This window comes from Spermophilus citellus (assembly GCF_964194105.1).
Source record: "Spermophilus citellus genome assembly, chromosome: 19".
Taxonomy (NCBI): Eukaryota; Metazoa; Chordata; class Mammalia; order Rodentia; family Sciuridae; genus Spermophilus; species Spermophilus citellus.
In genome coordinates, this window is record NC_138201.1 from 14,649,661 (window position 1) to 14,665,065 (window position 15,405).

The following is a 15,405-nucleotide window of genomic DNA, read 5'->3' on the forward strand; positions in this document are numbered from 1 at the left end:
CCCTCGCGCCAGGGCCACAGCTATCATCTCCAGCTGCCAGCTCTTCCCAAAGTGCCTGGAGATGACGGAGAACTATGCTTCTTAAATGGGGGGTGCTTACATATCTATAGGGCCTCCTGTGGGGCTGCCACAGCAACTGAACAGTAGCACTGGCACTTGATATCTAAAGGCCTGGGTTCCAAGTGTTCTGAATTGTGAGTCGCACAAGACATTTCTCTGCCATAAATTCCAACAGTGGCCTCCTGAGTAATCCTGTGCCAGGTGGTTTTATCCATCACATCACCCTCTCAAAACAGAAGTTGCCACCGTTGAGCCTTCATATACATGGTGATCCCTATAGCTTACCTTCCAAGCCTGCTCCAGGAACCCTTGCCCAAGCTGCCCAAATTCTGAATCAGAATCTCCTATACACAAATCAATTCCAATGCTGCTCACTTCAGATGCCTCTGTCCTTAACTTCAGTCATTCCTGCCCAAGTACCACCTCTATTATTATTTATTAATATTGGTTGTATGTGTGTGTGTGTGTGTGTGTGTGTGTGTATGTGTGTGTGTGTGCGCACGCGCACGCACATGCATTTGGTACTGGTGATTGAATCCAGGGGTGCTCTATCACTGAGCTACAGCCCTGGTCTTTTTTATTTTTTTATTTTGAGACAGGGTCTCACTAAGTTTTGAATGCTGTCCTTGAACTTGAGACCCTCCTGCCTTAACCTTCTGAGTTGCTGGGATTATAGGCATGTGCCACTGTGCCTAGCAACAATGTTTTTTCTTAAACACATTTATTTAAATCAGGAAGAAATTAATGATAATTTAATAAAAATAGAATAATAATAACAAATTACTCCAAAAAATTATTTTTAAATTATGAACTATTTCTGGAATTTTCCATTTAATATATTCTGACTGCAGTTGACTATAGGTAACTCAAAAACCACAGAAGGGGGGACTAATATTACTAAATTATAAGTAGACATTGTTGTCTACAAAGTTTCTGAAACAGAAACCTGGCTCTCCCTGTTTAGAATAGAAGCTGGAAGTCAATGTGAGGTTTTTTTCCCTTGATGTGGTCACAGGACTTAGGAAGGAACTGAAAGGGACTCTCGTGGAGTGATTCAGGTCAGGCAATGTCATGGCATGAGCTGGAAGTCAATGTTCTTGTCTGCTCAGGAACTGGAATGGGGGGGGTTCTGGAAACACTGGATGAGTATATGGCATGGGGCTCATAGAGGGCTGGGCCTTTGTGGCCTGGGCTTTCTAAGATGTGGTTGAGAGCATGAAGTAGTGAGGAGGGCCAAAAGCAAAGGAAGGGTCTTTTACACAAAGCAAATAAGAGGGCTCATACCTCCTCTCTTGCCACCTCCTGGACCCTCTCCTGCAAATCTCTCACAGAATAGCATCAGACACACCCCCAGTAAAACTGGGTGTGGGCTAACTTTTCTGTAAACCCAATAAATTTTTTTAAAAGTTTATTCTGAAATATTAAAATTTGAAATTTATTTGAAAATATTCCCAGAAGGTTGCCTTGGATTTTGGTGTCTTATAGCCAAGATGCCTGGACATCAGTTCCCTAGACTGGTTCCTCCTGACTATCCACAAAAACACAGCAGTTGAGAAAGATGCTCACAATTAACAACGTAAGAGGGACCCCCAGTCACCTTAGTTTCACCATTTTCCTTGTTCATCATATTGCTGACCTGACCACCAACCTTCCTTGGCTCCCCATTACCCAAGGCAAAAAGCCCTGGAACCCTTGCAAGCATTCAAGGTCTTCCCTTTTTTGTTCCGTCTTCCTTTTCCAGTCTATCACATCACACACAGGCTGGACACCTTCCTGCTGATCACAATGGTTGTGTCCCCAACTCTTCCCAGGGTTCCCTGTGTCCACTCCTCCAGGAAGACTTGCTAACACTGCTCTCTGAGGTCTGACCTGTGAATCCAAGCCCCCTTGGGCTTCTTCTCTGAGTTCCTTCTGTACTCCTTCTCGTTATAAACACTCTGTTGTCTCCACCTGCCAGGTTCTCTGAGGACCACGGCCACACTTCTTCTTTCACAATATTCCTCTTCTATGCCTACCATAGTGATGAGCCCAGAGTACAACAGCAATTAAGATTTGTCCCGGAAGTGATCTTTCAACCTGGGAAATACTTACTAATAGTAGATATCAAATCTTGAAACCTTTCCTTAGGAAAGAGTGGATTTTCCAGTCCTCGGAAATACAGTTTTAAAACACCAGCGACTGAATTGATATCTCGCTCATTTTGATCATCCACAAGGGGGTCTTCACCTGGGTGGAAAAAGGAGATGATGTTTCAGGTTGGTAAGGAGGCACAGAACATGCAGATGGCAAAAGAGGTGATCTGGACCAGCCTGAACCAGAAGGAAGGCAGAAGGGACACACCTCCCCAAAAAATGACACCACCCTCAAGTTCAAAGTTTTCCCTGCAACTTCCCATTTGAAAATATTGAAATCTATAGAAAAGTCAGAAAAATAAAATAAGGAACACCCATTGCCCTTCACTTATTCTCCTCCTGCTATATTTGCTTTCTCTCTTTTCCTATTTATGTTTATTGCTGCTCAACTGTTGGAGAGTACTCCATAGACATCATGACAGGTCACTGACAAGTACTTCAACACACTTTACCCGAGAATCAGGATATTTGTATATAACAACAATAAGGTTATTACTCCTAAGAAAATAAACCATCATTCCAAAATAACATCTCACATCTGGCCCACATTCAAACTTCCCCAATTGTCCCATCACATCTTTTTCAGATATTTTTCAAAAACCTAAGATCTAATAGATGTTCACCCAATTCCTTTGGTGGCTATGCTCCCTTGGCCCTTGAAATGGAAAACAGATTCTTAATATTTTCATTTGTTAGTTGGTCTTTTTAAGTGCTGACTCTTTTATGAAGAATGCAGGCCAGGGGCTGGGGTTGGAGCTCAGTAGTAGAGCTCTTGCCTCACATGAGTGAGGCCCTGGATTCGATCCTCAGCACCACATAAAAATGAATAAATAAAAATAAAGATATTGTGTCTATCTACAACTAAAAAAAATATTTTTTAAAAAAGTGCAGGCCAGCTGTCTTGCAGAATAGAATTATACTCTGAATTTGTCTGATTGCTTCCTCATGATCAGGTTCAAGTTAAGTATCTTCGGCAAGAATACCACATATGTAAAAAACAGAACAAAACAAAACAAGCATTGCAGGAACGACATGGTGGATACTTCCCTACATCCCATCAGGTGATGCGTAAGTTAAGCTGTCCCGCTCCTGGTGAGGCTCTGTGATGGCTGGGTTATGGTGGTGGCCTCCAGATTTCTACATTGTGAAGCTAATTTCCCCTTTATAATAAGTGATTTATGAAATGATACTCTAAGTATCCTGACACCCTGAGACTGTCTGCTCTTCACTGTGCCCAACACATTGTATCAGTGGTTTGGACACCCAATGATGATTTGTGCCCAAACTGTTACACTAGGGGTTGCAAAGTGGTGATTTTTTCATATCGTCATTTCTCCTGAAGCTATTAGCTGGGATTCTTTTGGAAAGAGCTTTCCCTGTGTTCCCCCTCCCCCTTATTTGTCAGCATCTTTAGAGACATTTTATGTTATTTTAAATTCAATGTGTTACAATTTATTACCATTATTGTTCTTTGGGATTGCCTAAATTGTCCTACATTTGGCTGGGGAATCCTTTCTTATGTCCTTTTATTGTGATCCTCACTGAGCATTTCTTTGCTTTCTGGACAAAAAAAAAAAAAATGCCCTTTTACTTTCCTTGACCCATATCTGGAATTAAAGGTTTTTTCCAAGGAGCCCTCTGTTATTTGTAGAGAGTAACTAAAAGCAAAATCTAGCTATTAGCTATAGGAGCACTATAAAGAGCTTCCTGGCCTTTCCAGTGAATAAAACTTAAATGCACATTTTTTTTTCATGAGTTCATACTGATGTATCATAACCATATTTAAGACACAAGGTTTTCTTTACCTTCATTTATTTTGTATTCATATAGACAGTTGCCAGCTTACAATTGGTTGAGGGGACAATTTTTTTAATATTTATTTTTTATTTTTTTTTTAGGTGGACACAATATCTTTATTTTTTTATTTTTATGTGGTGTTGAGGATTGAACCCAGCGCCCCGCGCATGCCAGGTGAGCACGCTACCACTTGAGCCACATCCCCAGCCCAAGGGTCAATTTTTTGACTTTTTGATGGTGTAAGTATATCCAGACCAAAGTGGTTTCACCTTTAGTCTTTGATAAATGACATTGGATATTTAACACTTTATGAAATAGGCTTTTGTGTAAGATGACTTTGCCCAATTCTAGGCTAACTTCAGTGTTGTGAGCACATTTAAATTAGGCTGGGCTGAGCCATGTGTTCAGTAGGTTAGATTCATTCAATGCTTTTCCAAATACTATGGTATTTTCAATTTACGATGTGTTTATCAGGATATACTCCCATTGTAAATTGTGGAGCATCTGTATATCTAATTTTGTAGTGAAAATCTTGGTTTTGAATAATATTGATAATATATTTTTCTGTTTTATCCTACAATATGCATAAAATACTATCAGAGTTTTAATAGCAATATTACTATTAACAATAAACCTACTGTGTACAATTTAAGATTTATTTCTAGGACTCTGCTTTTATTTTTATTTTGTTTTAGTTTTTTTCTTTTCTCTCTTCCCCCCCTTTTTTTGGTTGTTGTTCTTGGAATGTATTCCACTGAAGATGCAGAGTCAGAAGACAAAAAATAGCTTAGTGGTTGCCAAGGCCTGGGGCAGGGTGTGGGATATAGGAGTGACCATATGTGAGTACGAGGTTCCTGTTTAAGATGGTGAAAGAATTCTGGATTACAATGGTGACTGCACAATCAGTAAATATACTAGAAATCACTGAAATGTGGACTTTAAAAAATAGTGAACATATGGTAGGTAATTCAATAGAGTTAAAATGTATGTTAAAGTGTAAGCTAAAAATGTATGTTCACAGATCATGTTTGAAAGTTACTTTCTGTGATTACCAATTTGATATAGTCAAATTATTTCTATTTGTATTCAGTTATAGGGGCTGATTTTTTTTAGAAATCCTTTTTTAAAAATTTACAGTTTTAAAGCTAGGCATGGTGACGCATGCCTGTAATCCCAGTGGTTGGGAGGCTGAGACAAGAGGATTGTCAGTTCAAAGCAGGTTTCAACAAAAGTAAGGCACTAAGCAACTCAGTGAGACCCTGTCTCTAAATAAAATACAAAATAGGGCTGGAGATGCTGCTCAGTGAGCAAGTGCCCCTGAGTTCAATCCCCAGTACCCCCCCCCCAAAAAAAAATTACAGTTTTGAAAACACCAAGGATTAACAGAGTCCAAGAGTTAAAACCAGATTGAAAATTGCTCTGAGACATGAGCTTCTTTTATCCTTCTGCATCTATACCTCATACTTAACCATTTTTGTTAGTTTCTAGTTTGTTCTACTTTATTTCTGGAAACATAAATAAGCAAACACATGTACAGTTGGCCCTCCAAATTTGTATGATCCACATTCATGGATTCAACCAACAGAGGATGGAATTTTTCCAAAGAAAAAAATTGCTTATATACTAAACATATGCAGGCTTAACTGCAAACAGTACAGTCTAACAACTAATAATATGGCATGAACACTGCATTGGGTATTATAAGTTATTTAGAAATGGTTTAAAATATTCAGCCAAATTCTTCTTCACTGGGGCTACACCACTTTATCCTGTTACCAGCAACATCACCTTGAGAGTACTATTTTCCATAGCCCTGCCGATGGCATCCTGTCAATCTCAAGAATTTTTGCCGGGCTGGGGATGTGGCTCAAGCGGTAGCACGCTCGCCTGGCATGCGTGCGGCCCGGGTTTGATCCTCAGCACCACATACAAACAAAGATGTTGTGTCCGCTGAGAACTAAAAAATAAATATTAAAAATTCTCTCATTCTCTCTTACTCTCTCTCTCTCTCTCTCTCTCTCTCTCTCTCTCTCCTCTCTCACTCTCTCTTTAAAAAAAAAAGAATTTTTGCCAATTGTTCATCTAGGGAGAAGCACTGTTCATTTTAATCCAGGGCTGTTGAACTGGTTCATCACTGGGAATTTCCATGGGGGAGATAAAGAAAAAGCCAAGAGCAATCTAATGCCTTCATGAAAGTGTTGAGGGATGTTTGCAAAACGGGCTTCTCCCTCCTTCTCCTAAGCAGCCCATAATACCTTAAGTCTGGCAATGGAGGGAAGAATTGGCAGCTCATACTTGAATCTCTTCATTCTGCCTCTGTCAGAAGTGAATGTGTGTCATTAGCAGGGTCTCTGCCGATTCCAATATACTTCAGTGCAAATTAGAGAAAGGTTCCCTTCCTTCCTATACCAGGGCTTGTGGTTTATAGGGCAGAAGCCAGAGTTCCACTCTGACCTCCCCTCTTGGCTGGCATCCCTGTGCAGTGCCCAGCCTGAACAACCATGTGTGGCAGCTTAGATACTGATGTTCCATAGATTAACCTCTCAGAGGAGATAAGAATTTGTCCCCCACAAGACTTCCTCATGGGAAAGGGAAAAAGAACACATTAAAAAATATTTGCCTATATGCACAAGGACCTTTTCAAGTAAGAAGCACATTCAGGCAAGTGATGTCTGAATCCTCACATCAGCACCGCAAGGCCCTGAGGGAGGGTTGGTTTCAACATCCTTCTCTCCTGAGGGAGAGAGAAGCCCAGACAGGCGAAGCAATGTGCCTAAACTCACGTAGGCAGAGCAGACACCAGCAGTCCCAGGTTTCATGCCTGGGAGACATTCTTTCTTTTAAGTGTGATTTTCAAATCTCTCTCTTTGCTCATCTGCACTCTGCCTGTGTATACACACGCCTCCACCCACTCTCCTACTCTCCTTCCTTTACAATAGAATTTTGCCTTTTAATTTTAAGAATTTTTTTATAATACCTTTATTCTATTTATTTTTATGTGGTGCTAAGAATTGAACCCAGGGCCTCACACATGCTAGGCAAGCACTCTACCACTGAACTACAGCCCCAGTCCAGATTTTATTTTATTTTTTCCCTCAAGAAAAAAAGAGTTCCTGTGAAATCCCAATATACAGAACAAAGCTGTCCCAGCTGCCTGAAGTTGTGGGGAGGGAGTACAAACCCCACCTCCTCGGTTCCCTCTCCCTCTCTGCAGCAGCCTGAGAAATGTGAAAATGTGCTCTATTTTCAGGCTGTGGTCTTAGGATTCAAAAATCACATGGATTTTTTTTCTCCATATTACCTGTTAGCTCCCACTGCTAAGCATGATTAACAGTGACTTTAAATACACATGCACACACACACATTTGTGTATACACACACCATTAGTTCTGGCCCTTCTTCCCAGAAGGCTCTTGGTTCAGGGCGTAGGCCACCTGGAGTGAGCCAGGAAGAGGAAATAACACTAGTCTGAGGGAAGATGGGAGAATATCCCTGGGATTGCCCAGGTAAGAAGCCAGACCCAGAGCACTTAATGGCGAGTATTAAGAAACAGAAAAGAATAAGTGAGAAATTGGGGCACTGGGCAGTCCAGAAAAGACAACAATAAATTTTTCTAAAAAAGACATACCAGGGACTATTCTTTTAGAAGCTATGCCTCATTGTGGCCTCAGGTGGAACAGAGAACAAGGCTGGCAAGAGAATGAGATTCATTTTGGAATCCTGGGGAAAGGGAAAGGGGCCAATTGTGTACGTGAGGCAAAGAGAAAATATTTTTTGCAGCTGAGATGTGGTCAGGTGATCTCTGCCCAGCAGGGCTCTGCCTGAGGGGATCCAAGGCTTGTTAGGAGCAGAAAATTCTTTTCAATTACACATCACCCCTACAAAAGCACCCAAGCAAGTGACAGGAGGTGCTGACCTTAGACAATCACATTGGAGAAGGGAAGAAAGCAGCCCTGTGGGGCTGGAGAGAGGCTACGGCTGTCTGTTTCAACAAGGTTACCTACAGGGTATGGAGAAGCAGGAAAATGCAAGGGTGAGGCGCCTGCCAGCTGGAGGCAAGGAGCAGGGAGTTCACACAAGAGATCTGGGGCAGAGCAATAAGGAATTCTGGGTAATGAGATGGGCCCAGGAGCATAGGACCAGTCAGAGTTCCAGACCATAGTTTTGTTTATTTACCATGAACCCAGGAGAGCAGGGGTGCTAAGGAGTTTGGGGAAATGAAGAGACAGAACTCTAGATTGGGTCATCATGTGACATTGAGAGATGCAGGGCAATGATGAACAATAGATGCTTCTTGCTTTACGGCCTTTGCCTTGGCTTGAAAAGCCCTTGCTTCCCCTGGCTCCTTCTCCTTAGGCCTCAGCTTAGGCTTTTCCTCCAAGAGAAGCCTTCCTTGGCTTTGCTATTCCTCCTATGTTCATCCAAATCAGGCAAGGGGCTCTTATGCTGCCTAGTGTTTACCCCAGCAATGCACCGATCGTGCTGTTTGTTAAACTGGCTCCCCCTCTAGTAGTACCCGTTGGTTCGTATTGCATTTCCTGGCTTTAGTCTGTTACCTCACGCAGTGGAGGGCTCAGTGCATGTTGAGTGCCTGAATAAATGCCCTAGAGAGCCTGGGACAGGATGGTTCTGGGCTCTCTGTCCTATGCACCCATGATCCTGGTGTGGACTCCAGAGCTAAAGGTCCCCTGGCCCCTCAGAGGCCACTGGGCACTACTTAAGCCAAATCACATTCTTGACACCTGGTTCCAAGCCAGAGTGCATAGGGCTGCAAAAGTCCTGTGTGTGGGGTTGGCAGGGTGTGAAGCTGCAGGATGCTTCCTCCACTCCAGCTGGACAATCTTAGCATGCAGTTGAGAGGACTGGGATGCAGGGAGGTTGCTTGAGAGGCAGCTCCTTCAGGGAAAGTGAGGCAACAGAGAGAATTCTGTAGGTGGGACCTCAGGGAGAGGCCTGCTCCAAGCATAATAATAGAGGTAAACCATTCACCTCCCAAGGCTGTCAGAGGCTTACATGAAAGAATGGGTGAGAATGTGCTCTTTTGTCCATTGGGATGTGATGTGTTGCTAGGAAATGGATTGGGGATCAGGGTCCTCAGACCAAAATCAGTATCAGAACCATTCAGAGAATAAGGCAGTAAATCAGCATTGAGATGAGACAGATTATGGAAATGGACTTTGGGTCTCTCTAAAATGTTAGAAAACTGGAGACAGAGACACTGTCTGGGATACCTGTGTATTAATTCTTCTGGGGAACTCCTCATCCTCCCTGGCAATGAAGATTTGAACTTGCTTGTCTTCCTGTTCCACCAAAACAGCAAGACAAGCACAGCATAGCCAAAGGCATAAGTAAGTCCTTCCTTTCTGTGGACAATCTCTCTAATCACCTGCCTCATCAGGGATTCTGAGGACATACCCACCCCCAAAAAATACCCCCCCCCAAAAAATCACAGGTATCCTGTCTCGGTGTCCACATCATTTCTTCCTTCCTTCCTTCCTTCCTTCCTTCCCTCCCTTGCTCCCTCCCTTCCTTCTTTCCTTTTCTCTCCCTCTCTCCATCCCCCCTCCTTCCTTCCTTTCTTTCCTTCTTTCTATTTTTTTCTTTCTTTTTTTGTATGTGTGTTTTTAGTTTTTGGTTTTTTGATACTAGGGATTGAACACTACATTGCTTTACCACTGAACCACATCCTCAGCTCCTTTTATTTTTTATTTTGAAACCCGTTCTCACTAGGATGCTAAGGTTGGCCTTGACCCTGTGATCCTCCTGCCTTAGCTTCCTGAATCACTGAAATTATAGGCATGTAATGGCACACCTCTAATAAGCATTTATATCCTTGGCTAATCAAAGTGGCAAGTAAGTTGGGGGGTGAAGGAAGAGTGGTCTCTTCCTCTCAATGCACAGCTTGCCAAAAACACTATAAAAATGAAGAATTGGACTATTCTAAAAGTCACTCAGTGTTATCTATGTTCTTTCAACTTTTCTAAAACAAAGCTTCCTTTACAGAGTTAAAAGGCTCTTTTTTCAAAGAGAAAGTCAGCCACAAGCAGTTGTACAGGATGAGCAACCCTCATCCAAAATTCGTGGCACCAAAAGTGTTTCAGATTTCCAGATTTGGGAATATTTGCATGTTTATAATGACATATCTTGGGGATGGGACCCAAGCCTAAACATGAAATCTGTGTTTCATATATACCTTAGACACATAGTCTGTGGGTCCTAGGCAGTCACTGTTACCACATCCAGCCACATTACAGACTTTTATTTTGAGTGTAACTGCACATTGGCTGTGAACCAGCACATGCACTCAGGTATGAAAATTTTCATTTGTGTGTCATGTTAGTGTTCAAAAAGTTTTGAATTCTGGAGCATTTTGAAATTTGAATTTTCAGAACAGGGATGCTCTACCTTTAATAGTACATAAGTACTTAAGAGTTAGTTGTTGGAGGGAAACAAACAGATCTTGGCATTTGCCAGTTTCTGTGATGTGGTGCAAACACTCCAGCCAGGGCTGATTTCTAGCTACCAGGGAGAAGCCCCTGAATGCAAAATTTGGAAGAGCTGTACATGAACAGCTCACACAAGCCAGTGCAATCCCAGGAATCCTTCAGGCTGCCAGTTCTAAAACATATGTCAATACCCACCCTGGCTTCCCTCAGCCACAAACTTCAGAGAGCCACTCTGCACCCACCTCTCTCAAAAGAATTTTTGATGTCATTCACTTCGACCTGAGATCCGGGCACTCTGAAGATCCCCTGCTGCTGGAGTCCTAAGATAGAAACATACAGAGAAAGAAACAGTAAAGGACATGAGACCAACATGAGTCTGTGGGAATATCCATAACTCGCTCCCTTGCTTGTCTCTTTCTCCCTCCTCCTTTTACAAGAGGGTCATTCCCAATGACAGTCCCCTGGCAGAACCTGTGCCACTGGAGGGATTAAAGGACCTGCCTCATTCTCAATGGAATTAATGGGGAGACTCATAATCATTCCTTGATTCCGTTATCCACTTAAAACAACTCATGTTATAGTTCAGGAAGTATTTACTCTTAAAAGACAGGATGTAGTCAAAGTTTGGGGGTATACAGAATATACTCAATAAATGCTGACCACCTCTTTTTTAAACAGTACCGAATTTCTAGGAGCCAAGTATCTGACCTCAATGTCCTGGCCCACTCCACCCAGCCATGCTGACCCTGCTTCCCACATTAGGCCTTTCCCATTCTCCATCCTCTCCACCAGGCTGCTCAGCTGCTGTCCCTTCTGTTTATTTGGAACTGATTTCAAATATCACCTCCTCAGAGAGGTTTTCTGTCACTGCCTTAGCCAAAGCAGCACCCCCACCACCACCATTCTCTATCCCTTGTAGTGAATTTTGTAGCATTATCCATAGTTGTGATTTCATTACAGTCAGCCCTCTGCATCCACGGCTTCCCCATTAAGGGATTCAACCAAATGTAGATTGAAGCATTTGAGAAAAAAAAATATGCCTGTATCAAACATGCGCAGATTTTTTTTTCTTGTCATTATTCCTAAACAATAGAGTATGGCAACAATTTACATGGCATTCACATTGTATGAGTTATTATAAGGCATCTAGAGATGATTTAAAGTCTGCAGGAGGTGTATGCAAATACTACACCATTTTACATATGGATCTGAGCATCTGTGGATTTTGGTATCTGCAGGAATTTGGATATAGAGGGATGACCATGTTTATCTTTCTGCCTGTTAATTTCCTCACCCTCTTATTTAGAAATATAACCCCCCAAGGGCAGACATTATATCTGTCTTGTTCACCCTTGTGCTCCCACTGTCCAAAACAGTGCCTGTTATACACTCAGTAAACATATTTTTGGAGGGATGAGTAAGTGGATAAGCAGAAGTTACCTTCTCGTGACAACTGGTTACCAAATCCCAGACACTGTTTCCTCCATGGGATTTATAATCTAGTAGGATTAACTGATTTACTGGCCCTGGGGTTGGTTGGGAGCAAAAAAAGGAACTAAAATAATCCTGCTGTCTACTCCCTCATTGCACCCCTGTTATCCTAAGCCCTGGGTCCCTCACCACTATGTCCCATCCCCCAGCCACCAAGACACACAGCTCCAACGTCAGCACTCCAAACAGCAGCTGTTCCCTGGAGCATGTTCCTCCTCAGAAGCAGAACAGTGACAGGAAGTCTTCCAAGACAAATTAGAATTTCATTCCTACCAGAACAGTCCAGCACCTGTTCTGCAGAGAGCTGAAAGTACTGACCCAAGATTGATCTTACCATATAAATTGATGTATCGGATGCAGCTCTCAACTACAAGTGGTATAGCTTGTCCTGAATCCTTAAGGGGAAAAAAAAAATGTGAGTTTTATTGGGCTTGGCAACCACCACTGGAAAAAGATACTGCAAACACAAATTAACAACTCAAGCCAGAATATTAGTACCATCAGATTAGTAGGAAAATAAGCAAGGAAGTGCTAATCCTAAAGTCTCTGTGATAATTAACAATAAAGAGTCTTTAGTTAGTGCAGAAAAAAGCATAGCTATGATAATCTGAAAGAAATGCTCTGTCTTCTTACCCAGCCAGCAAGGAATCTGGGATCATGGGGTTTGACAGGCACATCTAGGAAAGGGGAGAGGGAACCCGCCCTGTGGAGGGGGCTGGAGTCTGACCTTGAAGGATGCTCTGCCTCCCACTCCACTTTGCTCCAACTCAACCTTCTTCTCCCAGTGCTCATGTGTCCAAAGGCAAGATCAAGGCCTCTTCCCATTACTGAGGGGCCTGATGGCAGAATTAAGAACATGCCCTGTGGGAAGCCGGGCTGGCCCCCATGGGTTTCTTCTGAGCTCTAAGAAGGGAAGGCTAGTTCCAGTCATTACAAGCTAAACATTCAGATACACACACTGAGACTGTAGACTTATCCAGACTCTCCATGGCTAGGCAAGGGGCAATTTCCTTTGGATTCCAAGACTGGTTGACCTCCCTATTATTTCAGGTCATTTAAAGAGCACAGAATTTTTTTTTGAACTTTCTTTGAAAAGGGATCAAATTAAGTCACTACCCTCCTCAGAAGGTGAGGGGACAAGGAAGCATATGCAATATGCTCTTGCAAAGGTGGCGTGGACTTCAATGCTCCTGGCTCTTCCACACCCGACCTGTCAGTTCTACCCTTGCTGGAGTGCAGTTGGGAAAGGGAAGGATGTGACCCATCGGCAACAGCCAAAGTGGGCTCTGCTCTGCAAGTCCTATCTAAAGACAGATTCCATCCAACTGCAAGGGGCTAATGGGCCTTTCTAGTAAATACCTGGTTCCTGGTTCGAGCATTTCTTCTTCCTCTGATAACAAAAAATAAACAGGCAGCAGAGCAGGAGAAAAAGAAAAGATTATGCAGGAATAAGATCAGTTATAGTAAGCAGATAGTTCAGAGTCCGTGAACGCCGAAATGCAATGGCAGCCAGCAAAGGTCCTGGGGGCCTGCCAATGGGCCTGCCGTGGGGAGGGCCACCCTGACCTCTGTCTCTCACTGGTCTTCCAGGAGCTGCCCTCAGGCAGCCTCCCAATAGATAGACTCAGCTCCTTTGCCAGACACCGGTAAAGAAGGGGCCTCTTTTTGTCCTTATCAAAGTACAGGAAGTATATCTTGAGCCCAGTCCCATCTCCAAATCTACTTCACTTCAACGAAAGGGACAACTGATTCACAAAAGGGAAGAGCCCACCGAAGTCCCCAAAGGATAAACCCAGCTGCCAAAGCAAAGAAACACACCTTATGTCTACTCTAACACTGTCCCTGGAATTCAGCCCAGAAATCCTCATTCTTGGTAAAAAGTTCAACTTTACATGATGATATTTATTGGGAGCCTAGCCAGAGGGATTCCACCAGAACCCAAACTCCAAACATTTCCCCACATTCTCCCAATACTTGGCTTGCTTTTCTGGGTATCTACTTGGCTTTGCTCTGCTTCCTATCCCTAGTTCTCCCTCTCACACCCGGAACCCTGCTGAAACCAAAGATGAAGGCTGGGAGGACGGAGAGAAGGTGGGTCACCTTTCTGATTTTAGGGGTGGAACCCGAGCCTTTGCTTTCACTAAAAACTCCCAGTGTTCAGAGAACCTGTTGGCTATTTCTTGCCACATGGGCAGTGGGTCAGACTCTGAGATGGGTGTTGTGTCTCAGTCAGGCCTGTTAAGGAGGCTGAGATGAGAATTTGGAGGAGGTGTGACTACCAGCTGGTGCCACCTGTCTAGAGCCCAGCATCTCAGAAAGTGGAATCATCTGCTAACTGACATCTGGCTAAAGCTATCTCAATCACGGAACCTACAGAGCAAACAGCCTGGCCCAAGGGGGCTCTAGAAGCACTAACCTAAAGTTAATGATAATAGACAGGGCTTACATTGCGCTTATGTTGTGCTGGCCAGTGTTCTAGAAACATGGCCTGCCTAGAAGCTCACTCAATCCTCGTCACATAAGGTAGGTCATTATCATTGTCATCTCACAGAAGCAAGATGGAGCCTGTCCCCTGCCCCAGAGGTGTACCTCCTGGGCCTCAAAATACACTCTTAGAATAAAAATGGGGTCTCCTTCTGAGAACGACAACAACAACAAAAATCTAGGATTTAAGTATATTTAAGTAGAGTCCTAGAAATTTCTAAATCTAAATCCAGCGGCATTTATTTATTAATAACTTGACAATGCTCCCTTGCCTGCTGAAACATCAGAGTCATGGAGTCCCACTGATTTTATTTCACTGAGATACTTTCCACAGGTGTGGTTTTTCAAAGCTGGGACAGATTGATTGATTAATTGATTGATTGATTGATTGGATGATACTAGCGATTGAACCCAGGGGCACTTTACTATTGAGCTATATCCCCAATCCTTTTATTTTGAGACAGGGTCTCACTAAGTAGCTTAGGGCTTCTCTCAGTTGTTGAGGCTGGCCTTGATCTTGTGATCCTCCTACCTCAGCCTCGAGATTACAGGTGAGCATCACTGCACCTAGCAAAAGCTGGGGACTCTTAAATTTAATGGCCCAAAAGATAGCACATGAACTAGAATCAAAAATTAAATTCCATTCTCATTAGTTGAAGAACTGAATAAATTAGACTGCTCTCTCACTTTCTGAAAGTTAATAATCCTTCAGAGTAAATCGATGCTGTTTGAAACTCTGCCTACTGAGCTCATAGTAGGCACACAGAATAAGTTTCCTGAACTGCAATGATTATAGGTGCTACAGGTACCATGTGACTATAAAGAAATGCAATAACATTTAACAAATATACCTTTTTTTCCCCCAATCATATTAGTATTCTTCTCCCTTGGCCCCTTATGAGGCAGTGCACTTACTCCAACGATGCCACAACTATTCATATGCGCTGGGGGCTTTTTTCAGAGTTAGTTGACAGGTACCACTGTACCGTATTCCC

At 42.9% G+C, this 15,405-nt stretch overlaps 1 protein-coding gene across 4 annotated transcripts in view; it reads right to left on the minus strand.

Annotated features, from left to right (window-relative positions):
• SRGAP3 (SLIT-ROBO Rho GTPase activating protein 3) overlaps nucleotides 1–15,405 on the minus strand; it is a 252,101-nt gene that overhangs the window by 26,917 nt on the left and 209,779 nt on the right. For 2 of the 4 annotated variants that reach the window (XM_081276009.1, XM_081276011.1), the window contains exons 13-15: nucleotides 12,261–12,321; nucleotides 10,678–10,755; nucleotides 2,152–2,286 (exon numbers count right to left, since the gene is read on the minus strand). In XM_081276009.1, the coding sequence (XP_081132135.1) occupies nucleotides 2,152–2,286; nucleotides 10,678–10,755; nucleotides 12,261–12,321 (274 nt within the window). Of the gene's footprint in view, nucleotides 1–2,151; nucleotides 2,287–10,677; nucleotides 10,756–12,260; nucleotides 12,322–13,285; nucleotides 13,317–15,405 lie in introns of those variants that run through there. The other 2 variants (XM_081276010.1, XR_014019852.1) reach the window with 2 other exon arrangements.